Raw genomic sequence first — 24,728 nt, 5'->3', positions numbered from 1 at the left:
TTTCCTCCGGGTGACTGTCTGTGAGGAGTGTGGTGTGTTCTCCCTGTGTCCGCGTGGGTTTCCTCCGCGTGACTGTCTGTGAGGAGTGTGGTGTGTTCTCCCTGTGTCCGCGTGGGTTTCCTCCGGGTGACTGTCTGTGAGGAGTGTGGTGTGTTCTCCCTGTGTCCGCGTGGGTTTCCTCCGGGTGACTGTCTGTGAGGAGTGTGGTGTGTTCTCCCTGTGTCCGCGTGGGTTTCCTCCGGGTGACTGTCTGTGAGGAGTGTGGTGTGTTCTCCCTGTGTCCGCGTGGGTTTCCTCCGGGTGACTGTGTGAGGAGTGTGGTGTGTTCTCCCTGTGTCCGCGTGGGTTTCCTCCGGGTGACTGTCTGTGAGGAGTGTGGTGTGTTCTCCCTGTGTCCGCGTGGGTTTCCTCCGGGTAACTGTGTGAGGAGTGTGGTGTGTTCTCCCTGTGTCCGCGTGGGTTTCCTCCGGGTGACTGTCTGTGAGGAGTGTAGTGTGTTCTCCCCGTGTTGCCCTGTGAAGGACTGGCGCCCCCTCCAGGGTGTATTCCTGCCTTGCGCCCAATGATTCCAGGTAGGCTCTGGACCCACCGAGACTCTGAACTGGATAAGGGTTACAGATAACGAATGAATGAATGAATGTAACCCTTATCCAGTTCAGGGTCGTGGCGGGTCTGGAGCCGACCCGGAATCACTCGGCACAAGGTGGGAACACACCCTGGAGGGGGCGCTAGTCCTTCATAGGACGAAACACACACACACCAAACTCCTCAGATGGAGCAGGACTTTAAATGGAAATTATTTAAGCTACGAGTATTTTAGTTTGTGTAATCATAATAATTTTGGCCACTTTAACTGTGATATTAAATGTTTACCATTTCATGTCTCACTGTTTCGCTGGCCATTCATTACTATCATAAACACAGACATATGTTTTGTGTCTATTTTTATCCCTTGGTGCATGCAGCTTGCTACACTACGTCCAATATCCAGTGTCCTTCTGACACATGCAACTTCATATCTGTGCCATCTGTCACCCCCCATGCACCAACCCTTGCATCTGTGATGGGATTATTTAGCACAGTCCTTTACTGAAGGCCTCCACCACTCACGCAGACTCCAAGGCTGCTTCTACCTGTCGTTTTAAATCAAACCTCCTTTGTTTAAAATGTATTTGACCAGAGGAGGTCCACCTGTGAGCCTCTGTTCCTCCCAAGTTTACTTCCTAAAGCTTTAAGGGAGTTTTTCTCACCACTAATGCCTTTGGCTTAAGCACATTGGGGTTATTCGGTTAGTTTTTTGTGACACCACCAGGCAGTAAAAAGCACTACACAGATATATTTGATTTGACTTGACTCCTAGAATGCAGCCTCCAGGAAAAAGACATTATATTACAGCGATATGCTCTTATCTACACTAACTATAGTTGGTATCTCACCTTTCTTCCTGGCCTGGGCGATGACATCAGAGGCGCTCTTGCTCATCACCTTGGTGATGTACAGAGGGCAGTTGGTCTGATTGGCGACCGTCACTGAGCGGTTGACTGCTTCGGCCTCCACCTGAACAGCACAGGAGACCAGATGAACACTTAGAGATGTTGCACCGGGGTTTATAATATTTAAGATTTAGGTGACAGTGCCGCAGAGCAGGTAGGATTTGGGAAGTGGATCATCCTCAGTCCTGCAGTGACACTGATGTGGTGGTATTAGTGTGTTAGTGTGTGTTGTGCCTGTAAAAGTGGATCAGGCACAGCAGTGCCATGGATGTAGAAGTATAGACGGATCCCCTACACTAAACACTGAGGCCATTTTTTTATTGATCTGTGTCCAAACTAAGTATTTGGAAGCAAATGTAAAAAACATGATAAATCTCTCTGTAAAAATGACCAGTACTGCTCTCCTCTCAATGTAGAATGGGTATTCCTAAAACAATCACAAGGCTAGCGTAATTACCCCAACTTCCAGCCACTTTAATTACAATATTGGAAATCTTAGCTAACTGTAAATAAATAGAAGTACTTTACTCTCTCAAATCAACATTTTTCAGGAGTCAAATGTGTGTAGATTAATGTCCAAGTCTTGCTTGACTTTGAAAGAAAATATGTTTTTAGATAAAAACGCTTTTGTTTAAGTAGGTGCCAATGCTGCTAAGATTATTAGCGCCCCCTAACTTCGGACACCTCCCCTGCTTGTGACAGTCAAACGAGACAGTTGCTACCACATTCAGTGGTTTTGAGAGGTTCACAATGAGATTACGTTTGTCCTGTGTTGGTATCCGTACTCTACATGTAAGGAAATGGCGGTAGATTTTCCCCTCAGAGAAAAGGAAGCTAACCGCTAAGCTAACTTTTACACTGAGGTAAATATCCGTCGCGAAATGGAAATGTGTTGTGTTCCACATGCAGTTTTGCACACAAAGAATTACAACAGCGTTAAAGATACTTAAATATTGTTTAGATGTATGATTTCTTGCAAGACTGATGTTTAAATGCCCTACTAGGGCTCGATCTTATGTTTTATTGTTTTACCCAATGCGATTGGCGAAGAGAGAGAGCGGAATTGCACCATATACGGCAGTGGCCGGAACTAGCCCAAGGTACAGCCACGCCTCCTCTCTAGGTCAAAGAGCCTGGTGAACTAAGGCTTACGAACCATTAGTAAAACAACTAGCTATCCAGCTATTCACCAAGCCTTGAAGAGGGAATAAAAGACATAAACAGGCCAAACAGAACCAAAACAATACAGAAGGGGCCTGAATGGATTAAGTCTGAGTATCGGAGAGATAGCAGCAACACTCGGTCGGCGTGTTTAACGGCGTATCAGCAGAGATAGCGGCTCTTGGCCGGGGAAGGCAGAGCCACTCGGTCGGCAGTACAGCGGAGATAGTGGCTACACTAGGCCGGTGTGTACAGCAAAGTAGCAGCGGGGATAAAAGCGCCAGACAGAACCCGTCCGTAGGTTCGCACTCGAACAACTGTATAAGGCCAGGCCCACCCGCCTGCGTCATTTTATTGTGTATCTCAGAGTAAACCCCAGGGGGAAAAAACGGCTGCTCTGTCTCGAGGCGGTGTTGCCATGGTAACGTAAACAACACTCTATTCTCCAGCGATATAGAGCTGTCAGTGGGCCACGCCCACACCGTTCTCAGAGAGCTCTGGGGAGTGTATTTTGGTTATTTTTGAGATGAGATTAATCCTATTTCTGTTTCGTGTTTTTTTTTACATTTTCCCAAAACACCCAAGTTTAGAATTATTCTTGTATATTATAGAAAAAAAAATCAAAATGGGTTCCCAGTAGCTTTAAAGAACTGAGAGATCATCAGAACAAAAGCATGAAGTGAGGGGCCTTTAACTTTATTCTTAAGACTCTTTTAGAAACTGTACCTTGAGCTTTTGGCAACAAAGTGAGTATAAGACATTTTGAAAGGTGACCTGTTTTCAAACTTTAAAAAAAGGCAGCCAAAGCACAGGACCAAGAGACATTACCTCTTCAGGACGGCTCAGTACATGTCCCTCCGGTCCAGTGATACCCAGCTCCAGGATCCTACGCTGCTCCTGTAATGAGGAATAGAGCGAGAACTAAAAAGGAGAGCATTATCAATGTGCAGAAAGAGAGAGTGCTTTTCTTGGATTAAGGCGGAATAAAAGGATCTTAAACTATTCCATTTCTCTGTGATTATCAGCAATAAACCTCCATTCTCACAGAGCTCTTATCTTCAGGTTTCACAGTGACGGCTTTAAAGCGTCCAGAGCCAAATGTGTGCTTTCATTAATTACCCTGACATCGTCAAGGAGTTCTGCTTTGGTTAGTGCTGCCAGGATAAAGTCTGAAAGCTCGTTACAAGGCATATGTTTAGACTTAAAGGTCTCAAACGGCTTATTGCCGATGGTACGTCTGAAAGTTAGATCCCAGACTCAGGTTTGAATCTTTGTCGTTTTTTTTAACCTCGGCGATGATGTCTCCGTTCTCGGCGTGGACTTGTGCAATGGCTCCCAGGTCTCGGATCACACTGAACACTTCGTAGATCTGTGGGAAAACACACACACATTCTTTCAGGCCAGTTGTTACACACATCTCTGCGTGGTCTGCCAGCGATTCCAGCTGTATGATCACTTTCACAAATTAAAATTATGCCGTTTGGCAGATGCGCTCATCCAGAGCAACTTACAGCTGTAGTCATGTTACGCTGGTAGGCTAATGTACTTTTAGGAACCTTGCCCACGGAGTATTATTACTGTAGAAAGGTGTGGTTACCCAGGCTCAAGGACTCAAATCCTACTTTCCTAAGCCAAAGCCACTATGCTACAACAATCGCTGTATGTTCACCACAGGTGTAAAAACCAAGTCCTACACTAAGTCCCTTTTGTTTAGAAATGAGTCAAAGAGACGTCTACTGCACATTTCCCAGCGTTCCTCCATCCCTCCTCGCTCTGCACCCTGCTGTCAGTTGACTAAATGTTTCTGGAAGCCATCCCTTCTAAAGGAAACATTGTGTCTCTGAGGGTTGCAGGATGTAAATAATGGAGGGCTGTAGTCGGTCAGTGTAATCATTTCAGAGGGACAGTGAGAAGGCTGAGCTTGTTCATACTTGGGAGTCGGTCAGCTGGAAAACGTCTTTGTACGCCAGGTAGACCAGGAAAGAGTTGACACCTAGGAAAACAAAATAATAAAATAAAATTAAGGATGCAGAACCCGTCCACTGAAACACATGAGACTAGTGAAAGCAGTGAATGCCACTGTTCTGGACTAGAGAACCACAACATTGGACAGTTTAATGATATCCAAAATTTCTGCTGAAGCTGAGCTGGTTTCGAAATGTACTGTAAAGTGTAATGAATGTGGATAAGATGGGTTCCTTTAACCCAGTGTGAATCGGCTTTGTGTGCTGTATTTACAGATTTAACAGTTATTTAACTGCAACATGCTGTGTGTTTAGTTTTCAATCTTGACGTTAATAACTGCGGGTGTCAGTCAGTCGGCCAGTGACTCAGTAACTTGTAGCAAAGTCACTGCAGTGTGTGGTGATGTGGTGAGTAAGAAACACTGGCATAACATGACAGAGGAAGTCTACCGTGGTCTTTGACGAGAGTCTCCATCTCCTCTTGGATCCCTTTGTGCCACTCGGTGAGGTCCACATGGAGCGAGTAATCACAGCAGGACTTACTGTCCGCCCACTCGCGCCACTGATTAAATGCTGCCAGTGGTCCAGTGCCCGGCTCCGCCACTACATGGTCGACTGTTTACAAACACAAACACAAGCGATAAGATCACATATCAGAACACAAGCTAAAGTAATTGACCCCCCAAACTGTCCCAGAGGAGCAGTGTGTACAGCTACGGACTTTATAGCATATGTCTAAAAGCATCCGGGCAGCCATTTTAAAATCAAGATTTCAGCTGCACTACCAATCGATTGCTTGTATAACGTCTCAGTGGAAAGTCATGGCACTAAGATCAGCCTGAGGGAGACCTAGAGGGGATTACGTCTCTCCAGCATTGCGCTGGGGAGCACTTGTACTGTTCTCGAGTGTTGGTGCACCATCTAATGTCCTTGGGATGAGCTGGAGCTGCATTAGTGATTCATCACTAATGCTGCCACAGCTGCCAACAAATCCTCACAAAAATGTAGTGTAAAGTTTTCCAGAAGAGTAGGAGCTGCGGTGACACAGGGGTAGAGTCCCTTTTAATGCCCTAATGCCCACTGCACAGGAGGCATGTATAGAATTTGGAAGGTAATCTTATGGGAGGTTGTGCTATCAGGTATTAGGACATATTTACATGTACAGTATATATGTAATGAGGTACTTGGGTGTATATATATATATTTATTTATTCATTCAACACTGACCCTTGTGGGACATGAAGGAATTGCAGGGGAGGGATAGGGAAGATTAGATTGTAAAATATAAATATTTAAACAACTCTGACATAAAACTGTTTTGATTTTCATTCTACTGACATTTTTTTTGTATTTCTTCACAATTTAATTCAGCAATGCTGTTTTATTTTACTTTATTTTATTTTTATAATAAAGGTTCTACATTACTGTGAGGAGTGTGGTGTGTTCTCCCTGTGTCTGCGTGGGTTTCCTCCGGGTGACTGTCTGTGAGGAGTGTGGTGTGTTCTCCCTGTGTCTGCGTGGGTTTCCTCCGGGTGACTGTCTGTGAGGAGTGTGGTGTGTTCTCCCTGTGTCTGCGTGGGTTTCCTCCGGGTGACTGTCTGTGAGGAGTGTGGTGTGTTCTCCTTGTGTCTGCGTGGGTTTCCTCCGGGTGACTGTCTGTGAGGAGTGTGGTGTGTTCTCCCTGTGTCTGCGTGGGTTTCCTCCGGGTGACTGTCTGTGAGGAGTGTGGTGTGTTCTCCCTGTGTCTGCGTGGGTTTCCTCCGGGTGACTGTCTGTGAGGAGTGTGGTGTGTTCTCCATGTGTCTGCGTGGGTTTCCTCCGGGTGACTGTCTGTGAGGAGTGTGGTGTGTTCTCCATGTGTCTGCGTGGGTTTCCTCCGGGTGCTCCGGTTTCCTCCCACAGTCCAAAAACACACGTTGGTAGGTGGAATGGTGACTCAAAAGTGTCCATAGGTGTGAGTGTGTGAGTGAATGTGTGTGTGTGTGTCTGTGTTGCCCTGTGAAGGACTGGCGCCCCCTCCAGGGTGTATTCCCGCCTTGCGCCCAATGATTCCAGGTAGGCTCTGGACTCACCACAACCCTGAACTGGATAAGGGTTACAGATAATGGATGAATGAAAGGTTCCACATCAGTGTCAGGTGAGAATTGCTGCATCGTGGAAATTACGCTGTTGATGGACCCCTGGATGAAGAGAGATACCCCCAGAGCCGGAAGGTGTTTTCTGTTCATAAGAAGAGTCTCATACTGCTTTTTTTTATATTATTTTGTAGCCAGTTAATAATGCACCAAGCATTCCTGAACAAACGAGAAGATTCACCCTGACCTAGTTTAGATATTAAGTTGGTTTTTGTTGAGGGGGTTCTTATTTTAATTCTGTTCATAAATGTATTTCTGCTTTTTCAGATTAAATGGTTCTCCTCATGTTCAGGAAAGTGATGGATACTGATTGTGATGATAAACTGACCGCAGTTCAGGAATAGAACTGATTTTTCCAGTAAAGCAGTTCAGATTCTCATTATTTAACAGGATTATCTCTCCACGGGTTCTGGTGGCGGGGGGTGAGTTCTCTCTAGAGGGCACTCACTGATCATGGTGGTCCCTCCTGCCAGCGCAGCACGGGTCCCCTGGGAGAAATCATCTGCTGCCGTCATGCCCCGGTCAGGCATTTGGAAACGCGTGTGGACATCGATGCCCCCGGGCATCACCATCTGACCATGGGCATCGATAGTCTTCACCCCTCCGGGAACGATCAGGTTCTCCCCGATCTGCCTGAGAGAGGAAGAGAAGAGAAAGTTGACAATGAAGAGAAGAGGGAACAAAATAGAGGGAAAGAGGAGAGAAGAAAAATAGAAAAAGAAAGAAATGAGGTCAGGAAATAAGGAGGAGAGGAGAGGCAGGAGCTATTCTCTGCTCCATTTCTATATTTAACAACCTTTATTTTTAGACCCTTCTTTGTTTTGAAGCTCTGTCTATTCTTAGAATCTTCCTTCAAACTTCAAAAGTAAATCTCTTTTTTTCCCCTCTGTATTCAGTTTCTCTGAATTAATTACAGTCAAACACTTACTTGATGAGGCCATCCTCCATGTAGATGTCCGCAGAGAAGGACTGGTCATCGTTCACAATCTTAGCTCCTTTAATTAGGAGGCGGTCACTCTGAAAACATTCATTAAAAAGGTCATGTTAAAGCCTTTAAAAAGAGGGAAATGGTTACTTCACACTCATAATGCTCTCGTATTTAAAAAGAGGTGGCGACTGGCTTCACATGTTTTGGAGAAGCTTGTACTCCTCACTCCCCCTGACACTGTGTGACGGCGTACAGCGAACTAATGAGGAGTGGGGGTGGCTTAAATTACACTGAGAAAATCAGCTAATTAAATAAAAATAACTAAATAAAACTAATAACAAAAACTAAAAAAATCTAAAAAGCTAACACTTACTAATACAAGCTTACAGAGAACTATAAATTCCACACAATTCCTGTGGCTGTAATGTCTGTGAATCCGTAGCACAGTTAGCATGATGCTAACTATAGCTAATAGCTAATGCTACAAGGTGATAAAAAAGAAGCTGAGTTAAGAGTAACAGGCTTGTTAAAGAGGCTCTGGTGTAACACACTGGTGCTTGGGACTATTTTAAAAGGACAATTACGAGGCTGACTATTATTTCTGGCCTCACCACAACACCAGCCACACTCTTAAAAGACACGTGAGTGACTTCTGTGTCACTGCAATTACAGCCTGCTAAAACTAAACCACAGGATGGGGACAGTTACGGTCACCACCCGTCTCCACCCACAACTCGGACTCTCACAGTGTCCGACCACTGCAGCACCGTCATCTCCGTCCGTCACACCCTTATGGGCTGCTCCACTGCTGCATTATGACACAGAACCGAGCTCAGTATCTGGACCATGTTTTTTTTTTTTAGCAGTTTTCAGAGTAGATCACAGATATTTTCTGATGTTCTGTACTTGAAGGGGACTTAATCCACCACTTTTCCACAAATGAACACAGCACAGGGTCTTGAGGAAATGTCTGTAGCCTGCTTTGGTCAAAATACCACACGAATCAAACACCACAGCAGTGTAGAAACAGCTCCTGTTTCTTATAGAAACTACGTTTTAACTTGGTTGTCGCCCTTTTCTGCTCATTTCTACAGTTTCTTTTCTGTCTCCCGTCTTATTTTCTCATGTCTCCAATTTGCTCATGTCTGTTTTACACAGTTTAACCCCTCGTTCACTTGAGTCCAGTGTTGTGATCACAACTCTCACTAACAAATAAATAACAAATCGTATATATAATTTAAACAAATCATATTATAATTCACCAGAATGTGAAGCCTGTCTGGGGATCAGTCAAACATTACATAATAGTCAGCCATGACTGTTAGTGAACGTAAGTCCGGTGCAGTTCTGAGACTTCTCCTCCAAGTGTGTTGAACTCTCCAGTGTTGTGTTAGTTGAAGTACGTTAAAAAATAAAAATAAAACAAGCAGAGACTACAGTTGAGTCCTGGCTGGATGCTAGGTTTGCTTTGTGCCTGTTACTGATTACTGAAGCGTAAACGGACGTCTGTATGGATGTGCGCTCGGGGAGTGAAGTGTTTGGAGTTACAAACTCGACATCAGTGTGGTTTCCAGAGGAACGTTACCAGAGTGAAGCCTGGCCTTTACTCGATGCCAGACGCAATGGAGATAAAGCAGTGACCAGTGCCCAGCTCCTTATAAATCAATGCTGCATGTCTGCCAGGCAGACCACCACCAGATCCCCCAGTCAACCACCCAACCACCCCCACCACAACTCCCTAGGCACTTTACATGCCCAGCCCCAGAGGAACACTCATTCCACCCTGAAAGGGTTCAGGATCCATTCTGGTCACAAGGCCCGCTGCCTCGGACCAAGACAAAGACCCCTCTGTCCCGGCCCCTGGCTCTTTTACATGCTTGATGGGAGCCCAGCAACTCAGGCCAATGTGAGGCCACCACACCCGCCCCCACCCTCCCTCCCTCCCTCCCTCACCAACCCCTCCACAGCACTAATGCACTAGTGATGGAAAATCTGGCCCAGTGGCAACAAAACATCTCTAACAACTTCACACGAAGCAAAAAGACTCAACAGCTGATAGAAACGCTATTTTTCCGAACAACACTGTGACGTTGCGGCTGAGATGTTCAGACAGTACGCTTTTCTAGCCAGGACTGACTTGTTTTGTAAAGGACTTGGTAAAAAAAGAGATTATGAAGAAGTACTAACACTCATCCACCATTGCCCCAGTTAGCTCCAGTATTAGCATTAACTCAGTATTAGCATTAACTCAGTATTAGCATTAACTCAGTATTAGCATATTAGCATTAATTCAGTATTAGCACATTAGCATTAATTCAGTATTAGCACATTAGCATTAACTCAGTATTAGCATATTAGCATTAACTAAACATTATATTTGGCGTACAAAATAGTTTTAAAGTGTTTTTTTGTGTAACATATAATTGTCTTTTTATGGTTACTGTTGTTAGTATTTAAAAAAATTGTCACAATAGTCATTTTTAACAACAAAATATAAACTAAAAATGTTGTAGTCTGAACATGGCGTGCGAGAAGGATTTGTTGGGGATATTATTGGATCCAAAAGAGTCTTGGTTTGGACGATTTAAAGATGGTGATGTTAGTGATTACGAAAGTAGAGAATGAATACTCCACTTTTATACTGTTTTTTGTCGAATTAAATAACAGTTATCATTGTTAACGCTACACAACATTCACCATAAGATCAGAAAACAGCACGAGAATGTTTGAATTGTATTTGAAAATTGTACATTACACAAAAAAACACGTATTTGTACGAGTAATATACGTGTAGAAGATCCAGGGAGGATAACAGGGACGTAATCCTCACTTTACAACAACAGAACCTTTAGCTGTGGTGCTGATACGTCCATGCTGGTGGTTTTGGGCCTGTATTTTTTTATTTTTCCTGTCGGTGTGGATTTCTGATCTAACAAACAACATGAGACAAACATAAAATCCAAAGCAGACGCCTTTCCTTGTAAGTATCTCCAGATTGAGAGGCTCTCTGTTTGAGTGGCTACACAGCCCTCACCGGTGAATGTGGTGTGAAGGGCAACGGATCGAGCGTTTTGTGTGTGAAAGCCCTGTCGGCCGAACACATCTGACCCTGAATTTGGCAAACAGCCACACAACAGCTGCCTGATCTCATCCATTACATAACCCAGCCCATCTTTTTTATCCAATTACATAGGGGCTGTGAGAACCATAACTCGATGAGGGCTTCGTCAAAGCAGCCGGACTGGTGTAAGGATACTTATAGGATCATCATCACATTATCAACGCAGTAGTTCTGGGTGGATATAAAGGACTGCGCTGCTTGAGTTGGACGGACTCCAGGAGGAGCTCTCAGTGACGGATGCCTCACACATGAGAACATACTGGAAAGCTGCACTCAGGGGAGCAGAACCTCACTGTTCTCACAGTTCTGGGCCTGGGTCTGACTGCTGCTGGTTCTAAATGAAGACACATGTGACAAACTCACGCTGCAGAACAGATGAGCTCACTGTCCGGTTTCCAACAGATTGTCACATAAAAAAGGTACCACGTCCAAGGCATTAATTGCCGTAATGAGACGATAAAAGAGGAATAAAATATTGGAGCAGGATGCAGATCCTGGCAAGACAAACCCATCCATCTCCACAGATACAGAAGCTGTTTGGAACACGTTTGATTCAAAATATTTCAAGTAGATTGACAGGCTACCAAATCGGAACCAGAATCGGCCCAAATAGAGACTACTGCGATATCCTTGAGTAGAATAAAAGTGAATGAGTAATATGTTTATGAGGAATTTATCATTTTTGTGTTTGATAATTATGTTACATCTTGAGGGGCTATCCTTGCAATAAATTCAAGGTAAAAAAACAACAAAAAAAAACAGCAATTTGATTCAGGGCGGCACGGTGGTGCAGCAGGTAGGTGTCGCAGTCACACAGCTCCAGAGACCTGGAGGTTGTGGGTTCGAGTCCCGCTCCGGGTGACTGTCTGTGAGGAGTGTGGTGTGTTCTCCCTGTGTCTGCGTGGGTTTCCTCCGGGTGACCGTCTGTCAGGAGTGTGGTGTGTTCTCCCTGTGTCTGCGTGGGTTTCCTCCGGGTGACTGTCTGTGAGGAGTGTGGTGTGTTCTCCCTGTGTCTGCGTGGGTTTCCTCCGGGTGACCGTCTGTCAGGAGTGTGGTGTGTTCTCCCTGTGTCTGCGTGGGTTTCCTCCGGGTGACTGTCTGTGAGGAGTGTGGTGTGTTCTCCCTGTGTCTGCGTGGGTTTCCTCCGGGTGACTGTCTGTGAGGAGTGTGGTGTGTTCTCCCTGTGTCTGCGTGGGTTTCCTCCGGGTGCTCCGTTTTCCTCCAACAACACACGTTGGTAGGTGGATTGGCGACTCAAAAGTGTCCGTAGGTGTGAGTGAATGTGTGTGTGTGTGTGTGTTGCCCTGTGAAGGACTGACACCCCCTCCAGGGTGTGTTCCTGCCTTGCACCCAATGATTCCGGGTAAGATCTGGACCCACCGCGACCCTGAACTGGATAAGCGGTTACAGATAATGAATGAATGAATGAATGAATGAATAATTTGATTCAGCACTTGAGTGCACATCATCCAGCCCGTTACAGTGAGGAACAGAAGAGTAGCCAGGAAACAGTCCAGAACAGTAACAAGAGTAACTTTGTCGTGTAGGAGATAAAAGAAGGACAGTCCTGTCCTTAACCACACATTTTTAACAACACATTCTTAAACATATATAATTAAGTCCTTAATGAATACGATGCATTCTTGACACAGTGTCTTTTAAAAATACCATCTTAACGAAGCCTTAGCCAGTGTGCTCCAGGGGAACGTCTAGAGTTTGTCATGTTAAAATCTAAAGATTTCACGGAAGGACTGGCTGAATTTCAGTTTCAAACACTGGCACCTTGATCATTTACGGGTTGCCTGCACTTTCCTGCCAAAGTGCTTAACAACCTCAACCTGAATCCAGCCACACACACACACACACACACACACACACACAGGAGGGGGAGTTTTATTTATTTAATTTCTTTTTTTCTTTGGGAGCCCATGACCTATCTAAGTAGGCGTATTGCGTTTGATCTTGTTAAAAAAGGCCGGAATTAGGGCTCTGAGCCGTCTAAACATTTAGAGTTACAGTCCTACACTTGTCCACCAGAATAACCTCACATTCCTCTCTGCATTTGCCTTCCTTCTCTTTAACACACTTTCCTCTGAAGAACAAAAATAGCCCCTCACTCGCACCAGTGGCGGCTGCAAGTGGGGAAATCCTGACACACACACACACACACACAGAAACACAGACATTGCAGCCGGTGAGAACACACACATTCCTGGAGGACGAGTGTGCCAGTGTGTGTGTGTGTGTGTGTGTGTGTGTGTGAGACAGCGTTTAATGCGGCTGTCTGACGAACACAGGACAACAAACCAGAGCTGCCTCGGGTGCTATAGCAACCAAATGGTTCGACTGGGGAAGAAAAAAAAAAAAAAAAGATTCCAGTGGAAAAGCAGATCACAGCATTTCCGCGAAAGACAGACGTTGTGATGTAAATCTGTCGCCTCACTGTGATATTACTATGATTTAATTTTTCATAATTTCAGTCAGATTTGAGTCAATGGGATTTTAATCAGTTCCCAGCAGAGGAGTCTAACCAAAGGATATGAGAATCTCCTGGACACAGGACACTAATCTGGACAAATACGGAGTACAGTTACGAATATTACGATCATTCATTCATTGTCTGTAACCCTTATCCAGTTCAGGGTCGCAGTGGGTCCAGAGCCTACCCTGTATACACCCTGGAGGGGGCGCCAGTCCTTCACAGGGCAACACACACAGTCACACATTCACTCACACCTACGGACACCCGGAGGAAACCCACGCAGACACAGGGAGAACACACCACACTCCTCACAGACAGTCACCCGGAGGAAACCCACGCAGACACAGAGAGAACACACCACACTCCTCACAGACGGTCACCCGGAGGAAACCCACGCAGACACAGGGAGAACACACCACACTCCTCACAGACAGTCACCCGGAGGAAACCCACGCAGACACAGAGAGAACACACCACACTCCTCACAGACGGTCACCCGGAGGAAACCCACGCAGACACAGGGAGAACACACCACACTCCTCACAGACAGTCACCCGGAGGAAACCCACGCAGACACAGAGAGAACACACCACACTCCTCACAGACGGTCACCCGGAGGAAACCCACGCAGACACAGGGAGAACACACCACACTCCTCACAGACAGTCACCCGGAGGAAACCCACGCAGACACAGGGAGAACACACCACACTCCTGACAGACGGTCACCCGGAGGAAACCCACGCAGACACAGGGAGAACACAGCACACTCCTCACAGACAGTCACCCGGAGGAAACCCACACAGACACAGAGAGAACACACCACACTCCTCACAGACAGTCACCCGGAGGAAACCCACACAGACACAGAGAGAACACACCACACTCCTCACAGACAGTCACCCGGAGCAGGAATCGAACCCACAGCCTCCAGGCCCCTGGAGCTGTGTGACTGCGACACCTACCTGCTGCTCCACCGTGCCTATATTACGATCAATTATACATTATTGCAATGTTCAAACACAAGACGCAGCCCCCCAGCTGAGCACTGACCCAGTTTACAAGCCGTGCAAGAGGCAGCATAAAGAAAACACACTCTGAAGTGCCTTACACTTTCACATCATTGCATCAGGACGCTACACACGTTTTAATAGGCACTAAATACAGAGGGGAAAATGTAAATCTATAACTCATATCTATCGTCGCAGGCCATGCACGATGACGTCAGAAACATTCAGACCAGCGCCTCACACATTTACCGAGCAGACCTCTTTCTCTCCTCTTGACCTCACTGGTGGAAAATATCGTCGGAACACTCTTACAGCTCACGTAAAGCTGCACAGATCATCCAGTGAAACGCAGATCCACGCAGAGAGAGCCGTCTGGAGTGGAAAGACAAGCAGGTGGTGAATTAAACCCCTCATTAAAAATGAATGACAGGACGGACGGGTCACAGTCTATTGCTGCCTCAACAGCTGACCAGTACTGCCCCACCCACATTAACAGCCCCCTCCCTGCGCATGCATGTAGACCAGGAAATGAGAGGAAACACGCTGCATGTAATCTAATCATTCCATCAACCCAAAATGACCCACAAACTGGATTAAAAGGAAAAATACTTTGCGTTATTAAAGCCAGACTACTCTCTTTTTTCATGTTGTTGTGGCCTGCTGCGTAAAAGCTGTTTATGTGACTCTTTATGTGACCACTCTGCTCCTTCTACACACACACACACACACACACTATGCTGACGAGGTCATTGCTGACACCGTGTTGTTTTGGGACACACTGTTCCAGAGGAGTGATAAAGCAGTGTTGTCTGACTGGGGTCACTCCACTCACACCGAGCAGCTCGGGCTAAGCCTGGATCTCACTATTCTGGGCTGATGTTAAGAGTGTGACATCATTAGAGCCACATTCATTCACCTCAACTCACCAACTACTGTTAATACGGGTCGGAATTTAAAGTTGAATCAATAGAGTCTTGGTCATTAATGTGTGCTTATTGATCAACACAGGGCCTTAATTGAGCTTGTGTATTCATATCACAACTAGAAAGAAGGAATGCGCCTCTTTTATACAGTGATAGACAACATGGCCGTGAATGCTGACCGAGTGCACTTCAGCCAAAGTAAACGCGCAAGTGCTGCTCAGCAGGTAAAAGCCAGTTAAAGATGCCATCAGCAAATTCCCAGAATAGAGTGCACCCTCAGACTCTCGGTGGAGTTTTTATACAGGATTAGATACATGTGATCTTTCTACCCGTCCGTCCGCCTGCATCTATTTGTCGCTCTGTCTTCTGACTGACTCCTTGTTTTGCTGTTGTTGTAGAAGCAGTTACGCCTTGCCCCGCGTTTGAAAATCATTATCTCCACAACATCCACATGTCCGACTCTGTTCCTCATTAAACTTGTCATTGCGGATCAGCCTTTATTCAGAGGGCACTCGGTTTGAAACCCGATGTCCTGGCCGTGGAGAGACGAATCAAACAGATGACTAATGCGGCCCTAGCGTGTGCGCGATGTCCGTTTGTGTTTGGTCCTGAGTGTGAGAGTCTGCAGGGCACTGGACAGCAGTGTAAATAATGTGGGGTGTGTTTGAGTGCAGGGCTGTCAGCATGCAGGCAGCTGGGACTGATGGGGTGTGGCACATGTACACAGCCGTGAGCGCACACACACACATCTGTTCAAGTTGTTTATGCACAATGGGGATGAGTACGCAACACACAGGACGCCAATATCCATGCTGATGATGATGAGTACACATTTCTGTTCACGCTCGAATGTAGAGGGTTACATCAAATACCTTCCACAACAATTCCTATATGACTATCACACACACACACACACACACACACACACATCTCCAACTGTCAATATGCAAATGTGAAGTCTTCAAGAAGAACCCGGCCTGTAACAACGGACATAACTGATCACAACAGACCGAACACAAACTGTCGAAAAAGTCCCAAATACTTGAGTCGAGAATAAAAAAGGAAGGATTCATTCGTTTAAACGACATGAACCAATCGTGTGGCACTACACGCATAAATGGGCGTGTCCTCCAGGCTCTGTATCTAGCTGTACGTTAAAGGACAGCAGCTCACGGCCCAGTAATGTGCTGATTCACTGAGAAGACACGATATAAAATATGCCAAGTGTTAAATACACACTACTTTCTGGAGTAACACTAACACTTTGATTCCGATTGGCGCTCACTGGTCCGGGGTTAAGTAACACAATGGCTGGGAATGGTGGGGAGGGGGGGTGGAGGGTGAATCTTGGGCCAATTCTTATTCAGCATAGTACACAGAGAGAGAGAGAGAGAGAGAGAGAGAGAGAGAGAATCAGGGCCCTCCCCCTCCCCCTGTGGAGCTGCCTGCCAAAGCCCACCTCCCTTTGTAAAGACACAAAGACACACCATCCACCCGGCTCCAGCAGACAACTCCATTTGAGCCAGGGACCAGGATCTGTTCAGACGTAAGTGGGGATTACGAGGGAAAAATTAAGTGCTGCACATGTACAGTATAAAGCACTGCTCTATAGACGGGGCGTGGTGGTGGAATCAAGAAAAGGAGCAGACACCGTGCTAACACTGGAAAAAAACAACAGCAGTTTGGCTTTAATTGGTTCAGATTAATAACACCAACCACGGCAGCACAGCTGTGCACAGGAAGAGTCAGTGTGGTCCTCACAGGTACGGTTATCGTCCAAAGAATAGGACCAGACACAGACAGACTGCTTCCACTGAGGGAAGGAACGGTGCATTCGGTCTTTCATCGGTGTCACTACCGCTGCCCAAAGTGAGTCCAACCACAGATGATGTCATCTTTTATTTAAGTGCATTTAAAACCCCAAGTCCAATGCATTTCCTGAGACACCGTTAACGAGAAGGGAATCCAGACGTCTATCCTCCACCTCTCCCACTGTGCCATGATCTCAAAGTGGATCCTTCTAAAATGAGGACCCTGGAAGACCCTTGTGTAATAAATACCCACACACACACACACACACATCCTGGAAATGAAGAGGTGTGTATCTCTTAAATGTGTGAATGAGTTGCAGTTATATCTGTAATAAAAGCTGGTATACAGTTAGACACTGTGGCTCGGATGTTCCTGGTGTGTGTAAAGCTAGTCCCCAAGCATGCACAAAAATTACAAAAGGGGGTCTAGATATGCACAGGGTGGTGGACATGTCCAGCAAATGTAATCCACTGAAACTGCTGCACTGTGTGTGCAGCCACAAAAGAGGCTGGGCACAAGTGACTAGTAGAACATGCTGCTAGAATAAAAACAGAGGTAAGAGCTGATCTGCTTTTACTGCCCCCCAAAAAAAGCACTCAGTGATATTCCAGGGATGCAGCAGGAAATGGAAAACACTTGAACCCTAAAATGACTCCATTAAACCCCAGTGCTGCAGAGAGGAGGATCAGCTTTGAACATATACATATTAATGTATATATAAATATAAAAACACCACCCAGAAATAACAGGACACGGATTAAACAGAGAGCTCCAGACTCACAGTTATGCGAGGGATGTTCTTCTTGCCCTGATATCCAGACATCTTCAGCTTCTTTAGGGCTAAACAGCTTTATTAGAAACAGAAAACGCAGAAAGCCCGAAAAGACGGAGATTCCGGACGCGCAGAGCGAAGGGAAGAAAGCGCAGGAGAAGTGTTAAAAGGAGGAAAAATAAAGAGAAGTGTAGCTGTCTCCTCCTCTCTCGCCTTTTCTCTCTCTTCTCTCTCTTTTTCTCCTCTGCTCTTTCTGCGGCTGCAGCCTCAGAGCGCGACTCACTGCGCATGCGCGCGGCCCCGCCCTGTTTCTCCAGCTCAGGCCCAAAAAAAATTTCAGAGGGGAAGTCGATCGAAAAGTAAAATTCTCTGCTTAATTACAGTTTTTCTCGGTCGCTTTGGACCGTTTCTCGGAATTTAGTTTCTCAGACGTCACTTGTTATAAATCCACGTCGTCTGGTTACTCATAAACGCCTCGTAAAAGCCGTTTCTCGTTCATTTTTGGACAAACAGCACACGCTAGGGTTTAATTTTGGAGTTGATGTTGTACAGCTGTCTGTGCTTTCTTACATTGTCAATTTCTGCTAAACAGCTTCACCCCACAGAACACCCAGGCACTAGTCCTTTGCATAAGACAGTACCCTCAGAAATGTTGATCCATTTGTTATGTACTGGTCATTGTAGTGTGGGAGGTGTCATGGCTAAATTGGAGCAGCCTGGTGGCTGATCTTCATTAACTCCACACTGCACCAGTAAGACCATGTGCATCCAATGGTTCAAACACTGTGTCCTGAAGGCGGTGCCGTGTATCAGGACGACAACGCACCAATACACACAGCGAGACTGGTGAAAGACTGGTTTGATGAACATGAAAGTGAAGTTGAACATCTCCCATGGCCTGCACAGTCACCAGATCTAAATATTATTGAGCCACTTTGGGGTGTTTTGGAGGAGCGGGTCAGGAAACGTTTTCCTCCACCAGCATCACGTAGAGACCTGGCCACTATCCTGCAGGAAGAATGGCTTCAAATCCCTCTGACCACTGTGCAGGACTTGTGTATGTCATTCCCAAGACGAACTGACGCTGTATCGGCCGCAAAAGGAGGCCCTACACCACACTAATAAATTACTGTGGTCTAAAACCAGGTGTTTCACTTTCATTGTCCAACCCCTGTGTGTATGGTCTACTGAACTGATGAGTAGCTCTCAGGTGAGTCTTGACTTTCGCTGATAACGGGCACTGTTTGAAGCTTTGGATCAAACAACGATCAACCAGTTCTCTAAAATAGCACAGAGGTGCATCAGGAACCTTCAATTCCCAAACATACAGAGCACAAAGCAGTGTGGTCAACACCATTCTTAGATGACCCTGCTGGCTGCTGTAGATGCAGCATGTGAGGATGAGTATCTGACCCATCAGACAGGAGCGTCAGGAGGTCTTGAATATGAATCTTGTCCAGTCTCCTCCACTCAGTCTCCCACATACAGTTATATAGATGTCAATGTACAACTTACAATGAAAAGTGTCTTCCGCATTTAACCCATCTGTGGTAGTGAAAACACACACACACACTAGTGCACTAGGGGCTGTGAACACACACCCAGAGCGGCGGGGAGCAGCAGCTGTGGGTTCAGTGCCTTGCTCAAGGGCCCCTCAGCTGTGGATTGAGGAGGAGGACAGCGCTGTTCCTTCACTCCCACGGCCCCAAACTTTCCCCAGCTGTGGGGATCAACCCAACGACCTTTCAGCCCTGATCCCCCTTCTCTCACCATTAGGCCACGGCTGCCCACCGCGTAATGTCTAAATTTGTGCGACTGTCTTTGTGTCTGACGACACTGGCATGTTCATTGACATAAATATTCATCCTGGGACATGAACTGAGAATTTGGAGCAAGTTACATACATTACTCAGTCGTCCACTGTGTGGTGCTGTTTGTACGCACTGCATCACGTGCTGATGTACAAATACGCAATTAGTCCCCACCTCTGTCTCCACCTACCTCTCTGCCACTACCCCACAAGCCGACAGGATTTGTTCCTTAGGTTTATGATGTAAGAAACCCTGGCCGCCTAAATACATTTTTATTTGTATTATTTTTACTTTGGAACACTGCAGTTTCAAAGCAGAAATGAATGTTTATTTCACACATGATTCGACTTACAGCTTCTTAACAACACCCCACAGACATGTTCACACTTGATTGTCACTAGGGGGCGGACTTTAAGGTAGTTTTAACCTGTAGGAGTCCACCTTGAGATAATACCACAGTCAATGGTTAGTATGTGCTGTGAAGTGGTATGAGCCTAGTTTGAATATTTGTACGAATTCCTTGACATTTTATTTAATGAAGATTGCTAAGTTACAGTGAACACTAAAGCAGCTAGCCGGTTAAACTGAGCATGTTAAATAAATACAGCAGGTACTCACCTGTTTCTAGAGCCTGGGTTTATTCACTGCTGTTTCTTTAACGTTTCTGTGAATGTTTGAAATAAATTAACGTCCTGAGTTTTGCCATCAATCACACATTTCCTGCATAAACCTCTCTCTCCACCACTCGCCTGCAGTCTCAGAATCAGACGTGATTCGTTCCTTATTCTTATGACGTGAGAAACCCTGCCTGTGTGAGTTCGCCAGTAGAAAACGTCAGAAATGAGGAATGTAAAACATGACGTTTACTAGGGTTCGCACTCCTGAACGAGTTGTTAAATGTAATTAAACCCCAGATGCTAAAGAACAGAGCCTCTTCTGATGCCATTAACTGCTGTGTTCCTGTAAACATCACGGCGCTTTGTTCTGGTGGCTGTTGTGTGGTTATATACAGCAGCATTCAACACTATGGTATTGATCTGCCCCATCGTTAAAGGCCATCAGTGAGGAGAAAAATGCAGTGCAGCTCTTCTGAATCACTCTAGAGGAGGACAAATGCATCCTGTGGGTCATGGCTGTGACAAGAGCCCGCCGCGTGTCCAAAAGTGTGCAGACACTTGTTTCCAAATGTATTATTATTATTGTTATTTATTACTATTATTTAGCCCTGTGAAGGACTGGCGCCCCCTCCAGGGTGTATTCCCACCTTGCACCCAATGATTCCAGGTAGGCTCTGGAGCCACCGTGACCCTGAACTGGATAAGGGTTACAGATAATGAATGAATTAATTAATTACTATTATTTATTATTGTTTATTATTATTTATTATTATTATTTTTAAGGGCATTAATAAGAAGTGTATTCCTATTTTCTACAGCAGGGCCTTGTGCCTTTCTGGGAAGGCTTTGCACTAGATGCTTCAACATTACTGTGAGGATTTGATGGAGCTTAAACATGAGGTCATCTACTGATGTTGGATGATAAGTTCTGGGTTTGTCCACAAGTGTGTGCACTATATATTCAGTTTGTCCACAAGCGTGTGCACTACTATCGGGTTTGTCCCCTAGTGTGTGCACTACTATCGGGTTTGTCCACAAGTGTGTGCACTACTATCGGGTTTGTCCACAAGTGTGTGCACGACTATCTGGTTTGTCCACAAGTGTGTGCACTACTATCGGATTTGTTCACAAGCATGTGCACTATCGGGTTTGTCCACAAGCGTGTGCACGACTATCGGGTTTGTCCACAAGCGTGTGCAGTACTATCGGGTTTGTCCACAAGAGTGTGCACTACTATCTGTTTTTTTCACAAGCGTTTGTACTACTAGCGGGTTTGTCCTCTAGCGTGTGCACTACTATTGGGTTTGTTCACAAGTGTGTGCAGTACTATAGGGTTCGTCCACAAGCGTGTTCACTACTATCGGATTTGCCCATTAGCATGTGCACTACTATTGGGTTTGTCCACAAGCGTGTGCACTACTATCGGTTTGTCTACAAGTGTGTGCAGTACGATAGGGTTTGTCCATAAGAGTGTGCAATACTATCAGGTTTGACCCCTAGCGTATGCACTACTATCGGTTTGTCCACAAGTGTGTGCAGTACGATAGGGTTTGTCCCCTAGTGTGTGCACTACTATTGGGTTTGTCCACAAGCATATGCAGTTCTATAGGGTTTGTCCCCTAACGTGTGCACTACTTTCGGGTTTGTCCCCTAACGTGTGCACTACTTTCGGGTTTGTCCCCTAGCGTGTACACTACTATCGGGTTTGTCCACAAATGTGGGCACTACGTATCAAGTTTGTCCCCTAGCGTGTGCACTACTATCGAGTTTGTTCACAAGCATGTGCACTACTATCGAGTTTGTCCCCAAGCATGTGCACTACTATCGGGTATGTCCCCTAGCGTTTGTACTACTATTGGGTTTGTCCACAAACGTGTTCACTTCTACCAGGTTTGTCCCCTAGCATGTGCACTACTACCGGGTTTGTCCACAAGTGTGTGCACTACGTATTGTGTGTGTCCACAAGCGTGTGCACTACTATTGGGTTTGTCCCCTAGCATGTGCACTACTATTGGGTTTGTCCCCTAGCATGTGCACTACTACCGGGTTTGTCCACAAGTGTGTGCACTACGTATTGTGTGTGTCCACAAGCGTGTGCACTACTATTGGGTTTGTCCCCTAGCATGTGCACTACTACCGGGTTTGTCCACAAGTTGTGTATATCTAATGAACTTTACTGCTATGGCAACAAACATATTCTGCTATCTCGGGTCACAATAATTTCTTGGCTGTTAACACTTGTGTTTACGCAGACCCCCACCACTGCTCTTCTAAAACAATTCCCCTGAGTGAATAACAGAGTGGGCATTAAGGGGTCTCCCAGTATTCCTTTGAGGGGCGTGTTGAGGTCAGCTAAACGAAGGCCTGTTAAAAGGTAGGGAGGTAAAATGAGATTCTCCTGAATCACTCCTCCGCAGTTTCCTGTGTGATTTTTCCGCCAGCCATCAGTCACCGCCACTGCGCCTGGCTGTAACTATGGTTACTGCAGCCGAGACTCTGAGGCCTGCTGCATTCTTAAGATCTCTTTGGAGGAAATGGAAATCAGCAAAAGGCTGAGAGGAGCAGGGTGTGTCAGGTTCACAGAGGAAAAATCAGTAGATAACTTGTAGACTGTATTTAAATATTTTAATGGAAGTATCTCCATGATCTGTCACAGGTGAAAAATCAACAGCTGCCGCTGATAAAATGGCCACAGGATTCACTATACACTCTGAGTTTATCAGATTATAATGAGTATGTTGTGTATTCTACATGGTTCATTGTTCATCAGCAGCAGTAAGCACACGTGAACACTGTTCTGGTCTTAATTACATGCCTATGACATGCTTCAGTCAAAACACCACAAGGATCTAACCCCACAGCAGCGTTCTCCCCCTGTCTAAACAGCACTGTTCAGAACTCAGTTCCTTTAAATGATAATGAGCCGCTCGTTGTTCACCCCGACCCCGAGTGCACAGCAGTGAAAAGTGAGGAGCAGAATCTCTGGTTTTTAGCCGTTTTTTACTCGGTTCTCCTTCTTCTTTTTACTCAGTGCTCTTATTTCTCCGCACTCATTGTGTCTGTTTGGTTCCATTTAACCTCGTCTTTGCGCTTTCACATAAACGCAGGTCCAGCTCTGTGATTGGAGAGACTCAGACAAGGGGGAGGGGCCATTCTAAGGTTCTGCAGTTAACATAGGAAGCATACCAAACCCAGGATGATTGGTTTTCTCCCATATTTTCTGACTTACGCAGTGCACAGATATTGACTGGGTGGCCTTGTTTAATTGTGTATGATTTGGTGGCCTCCAGATCCCCACAATAAGGTGCACAGGCACTGAAAATGTATTGTTGTGTCTTTGTACCTTAAAGATTACTTTACATTCCCCAGGTGTAGGGGCATATTTTGTATCTTGTCATCAGATAATGTTTTAAATTCTAATATAAGACGGAATCAAAGCAACTTCAAAATATATCTGCTATAAATATACCACAATTAAGTCCTATAATTAAAGATATTAGAGCTACACCCTTGAGGAGGCCACCCCAGTGACTTTGGGCACCCTTTTGTTTGAGGCTGAAGGCTGCATGGCTTTTAAGTTGATGTAATTATACTTCTCTTCCCTTAAGGCTGAGCATTACATCAGTCTCCGAAATGCCTTAGTGCCCTGCTGTATCACAGATTCATTCTCAGACTCCAGTAATGGAACGGTTTGTGTCAGAAATGCTCTCTTTGTGACCGAGGACCGTTTCCAGAGGCTCTGCTCGGACCCCCTGCTGAACTTGTGTGGCTTGTTTGCAGAAGACAGAGGACATTTATTTCTCTTTAAAAATGTTCTGGTTTTATAAGAAAAGGTAAATGAGAGAGAGAGTGTGTGTCTGTGTGTGTGTGTGTGTGTGTGTGTGTGTGTGGGAGGGGGGGGTCAGAATAAATGACAGAGATATGAGAGTGAGAGACAGAGAAAGCAAAGAGACAAAGAAAAAGTGAGAGTGAGACAAAAAAGAGTGAGAGAGACAGAAAGAAAGAAAATAGAGAGAGACATGGACACCGTGAGAGAGAGAAAAAAGCAAGAGAGGGAGAGAGAGAGAAAGAGAGAGAGAGACAAACAGAGAGAGAAAGAGAGAGAGACAGAGAGAGACAGAGAGAGAGAGAGAGAAACAGAGAGAGACATAGAGAGAGAGAAAGACAAACAGAGAGAGAGGGAGAGAAACAGAGAGAGAGAGACAAGTGGAATTATGGAATGATAGATAGATAGATAGATAGATAGATAGATAGATAGATAGATAGATGGATGGATGGATTTAACCCTTCCACTCCCTGCTTGTTTACAGCTGGATAGTATTTTATCCTGCAGTGGTTTAACCCGTTCCTCCCTTGTGTCCCTGTTGTCCTGAATCTTTAACCCCTTCTTTGCCGTGTGTTTTGCTGCTCACCGTGTCGTTGATGTTCTGCAGCAGCTCTTTGCCGGCACTCCTCCTGATGTCCACCCTCCGGTTCTGAGAGTCTCTCTTCTCAGGGACT

At 45.6% G+C, this 24,728-nt stretch overlaps 1 protein-coding gene across 2 annotated transcripts in view; it reads right to left on the bottom strand.

The window, feature by feature from the left end:
- Window positions 1–24,722, bottom strand: part of dpysl2b (dihydropyrimidinase like 2b) — a 33,510-nt gene extending 8,788 nt beyond the window's left edge. Inside the window, exons 1-8 of one of the 2 annotated variants that reach the window (XM_066651214.1) lie at window positions 24,641–24,722; window positions 7,682–7,770; window positions 7,202–7,386; window positions 5,069–5,233; window positions 4,586–4,647; window positions 3,943–4,023; window positions 3,483–3,551; window positions 1,437–1,557 (exon numbers count right to left, since the gene is read on the bottom strand). In XM_066651214.1, the coding sequence (XP_066507311.1) occupies window positions 1,437–1,557; window positions 3,483–3,551; window positions 3,943–4,023; window positions 4,586–4,647; window positions 5,069–5,233; window positions 7,202–7,386; window positions 7,682–7,701 (703 nt within the window). In that variant the 5' untranslated portion in view covers window positions 7,702–7,770; window positions 24,641–24,722. Of the gene's footprint in view, window positions 1–1,436; window positions 1,558–3,482; window positions 3,552–3,942; window positions 4,024–4,585; window positions 4,648–5,068; window positions 5,234–7,201; window positions 7,387–7,681; window positions 7,771–17,809; window positions 18,335–24,640 lie in introns of those variants that run through there. The other variant, XM_066651213.1, reaches the window with a different exon arrangement.
- Window positions 24,723–24,728: the final 6 nt, after the last annotated feature.

Source organism: Hoplias malabaricus, chromosome 18 (genome assembly GCF_029633855.1).
Source record: "Hoplias malabaricus isolate fHopMal1 chromosome 18, fHopMal1.hap1, whole genome shotgun sequence".
In the NCBI taxonomy this organism is placed as follows: Eukaryota; Metazoa; Chordata; class Actinopteri; order Characiformes; family Erythrinidae; genus Hoplias; species Hoplias malabaricus.
Note: the sequence above shows the minus strand (reverse complement) of the source record. Positions and strands in the feature narration are given on the sequence as shown.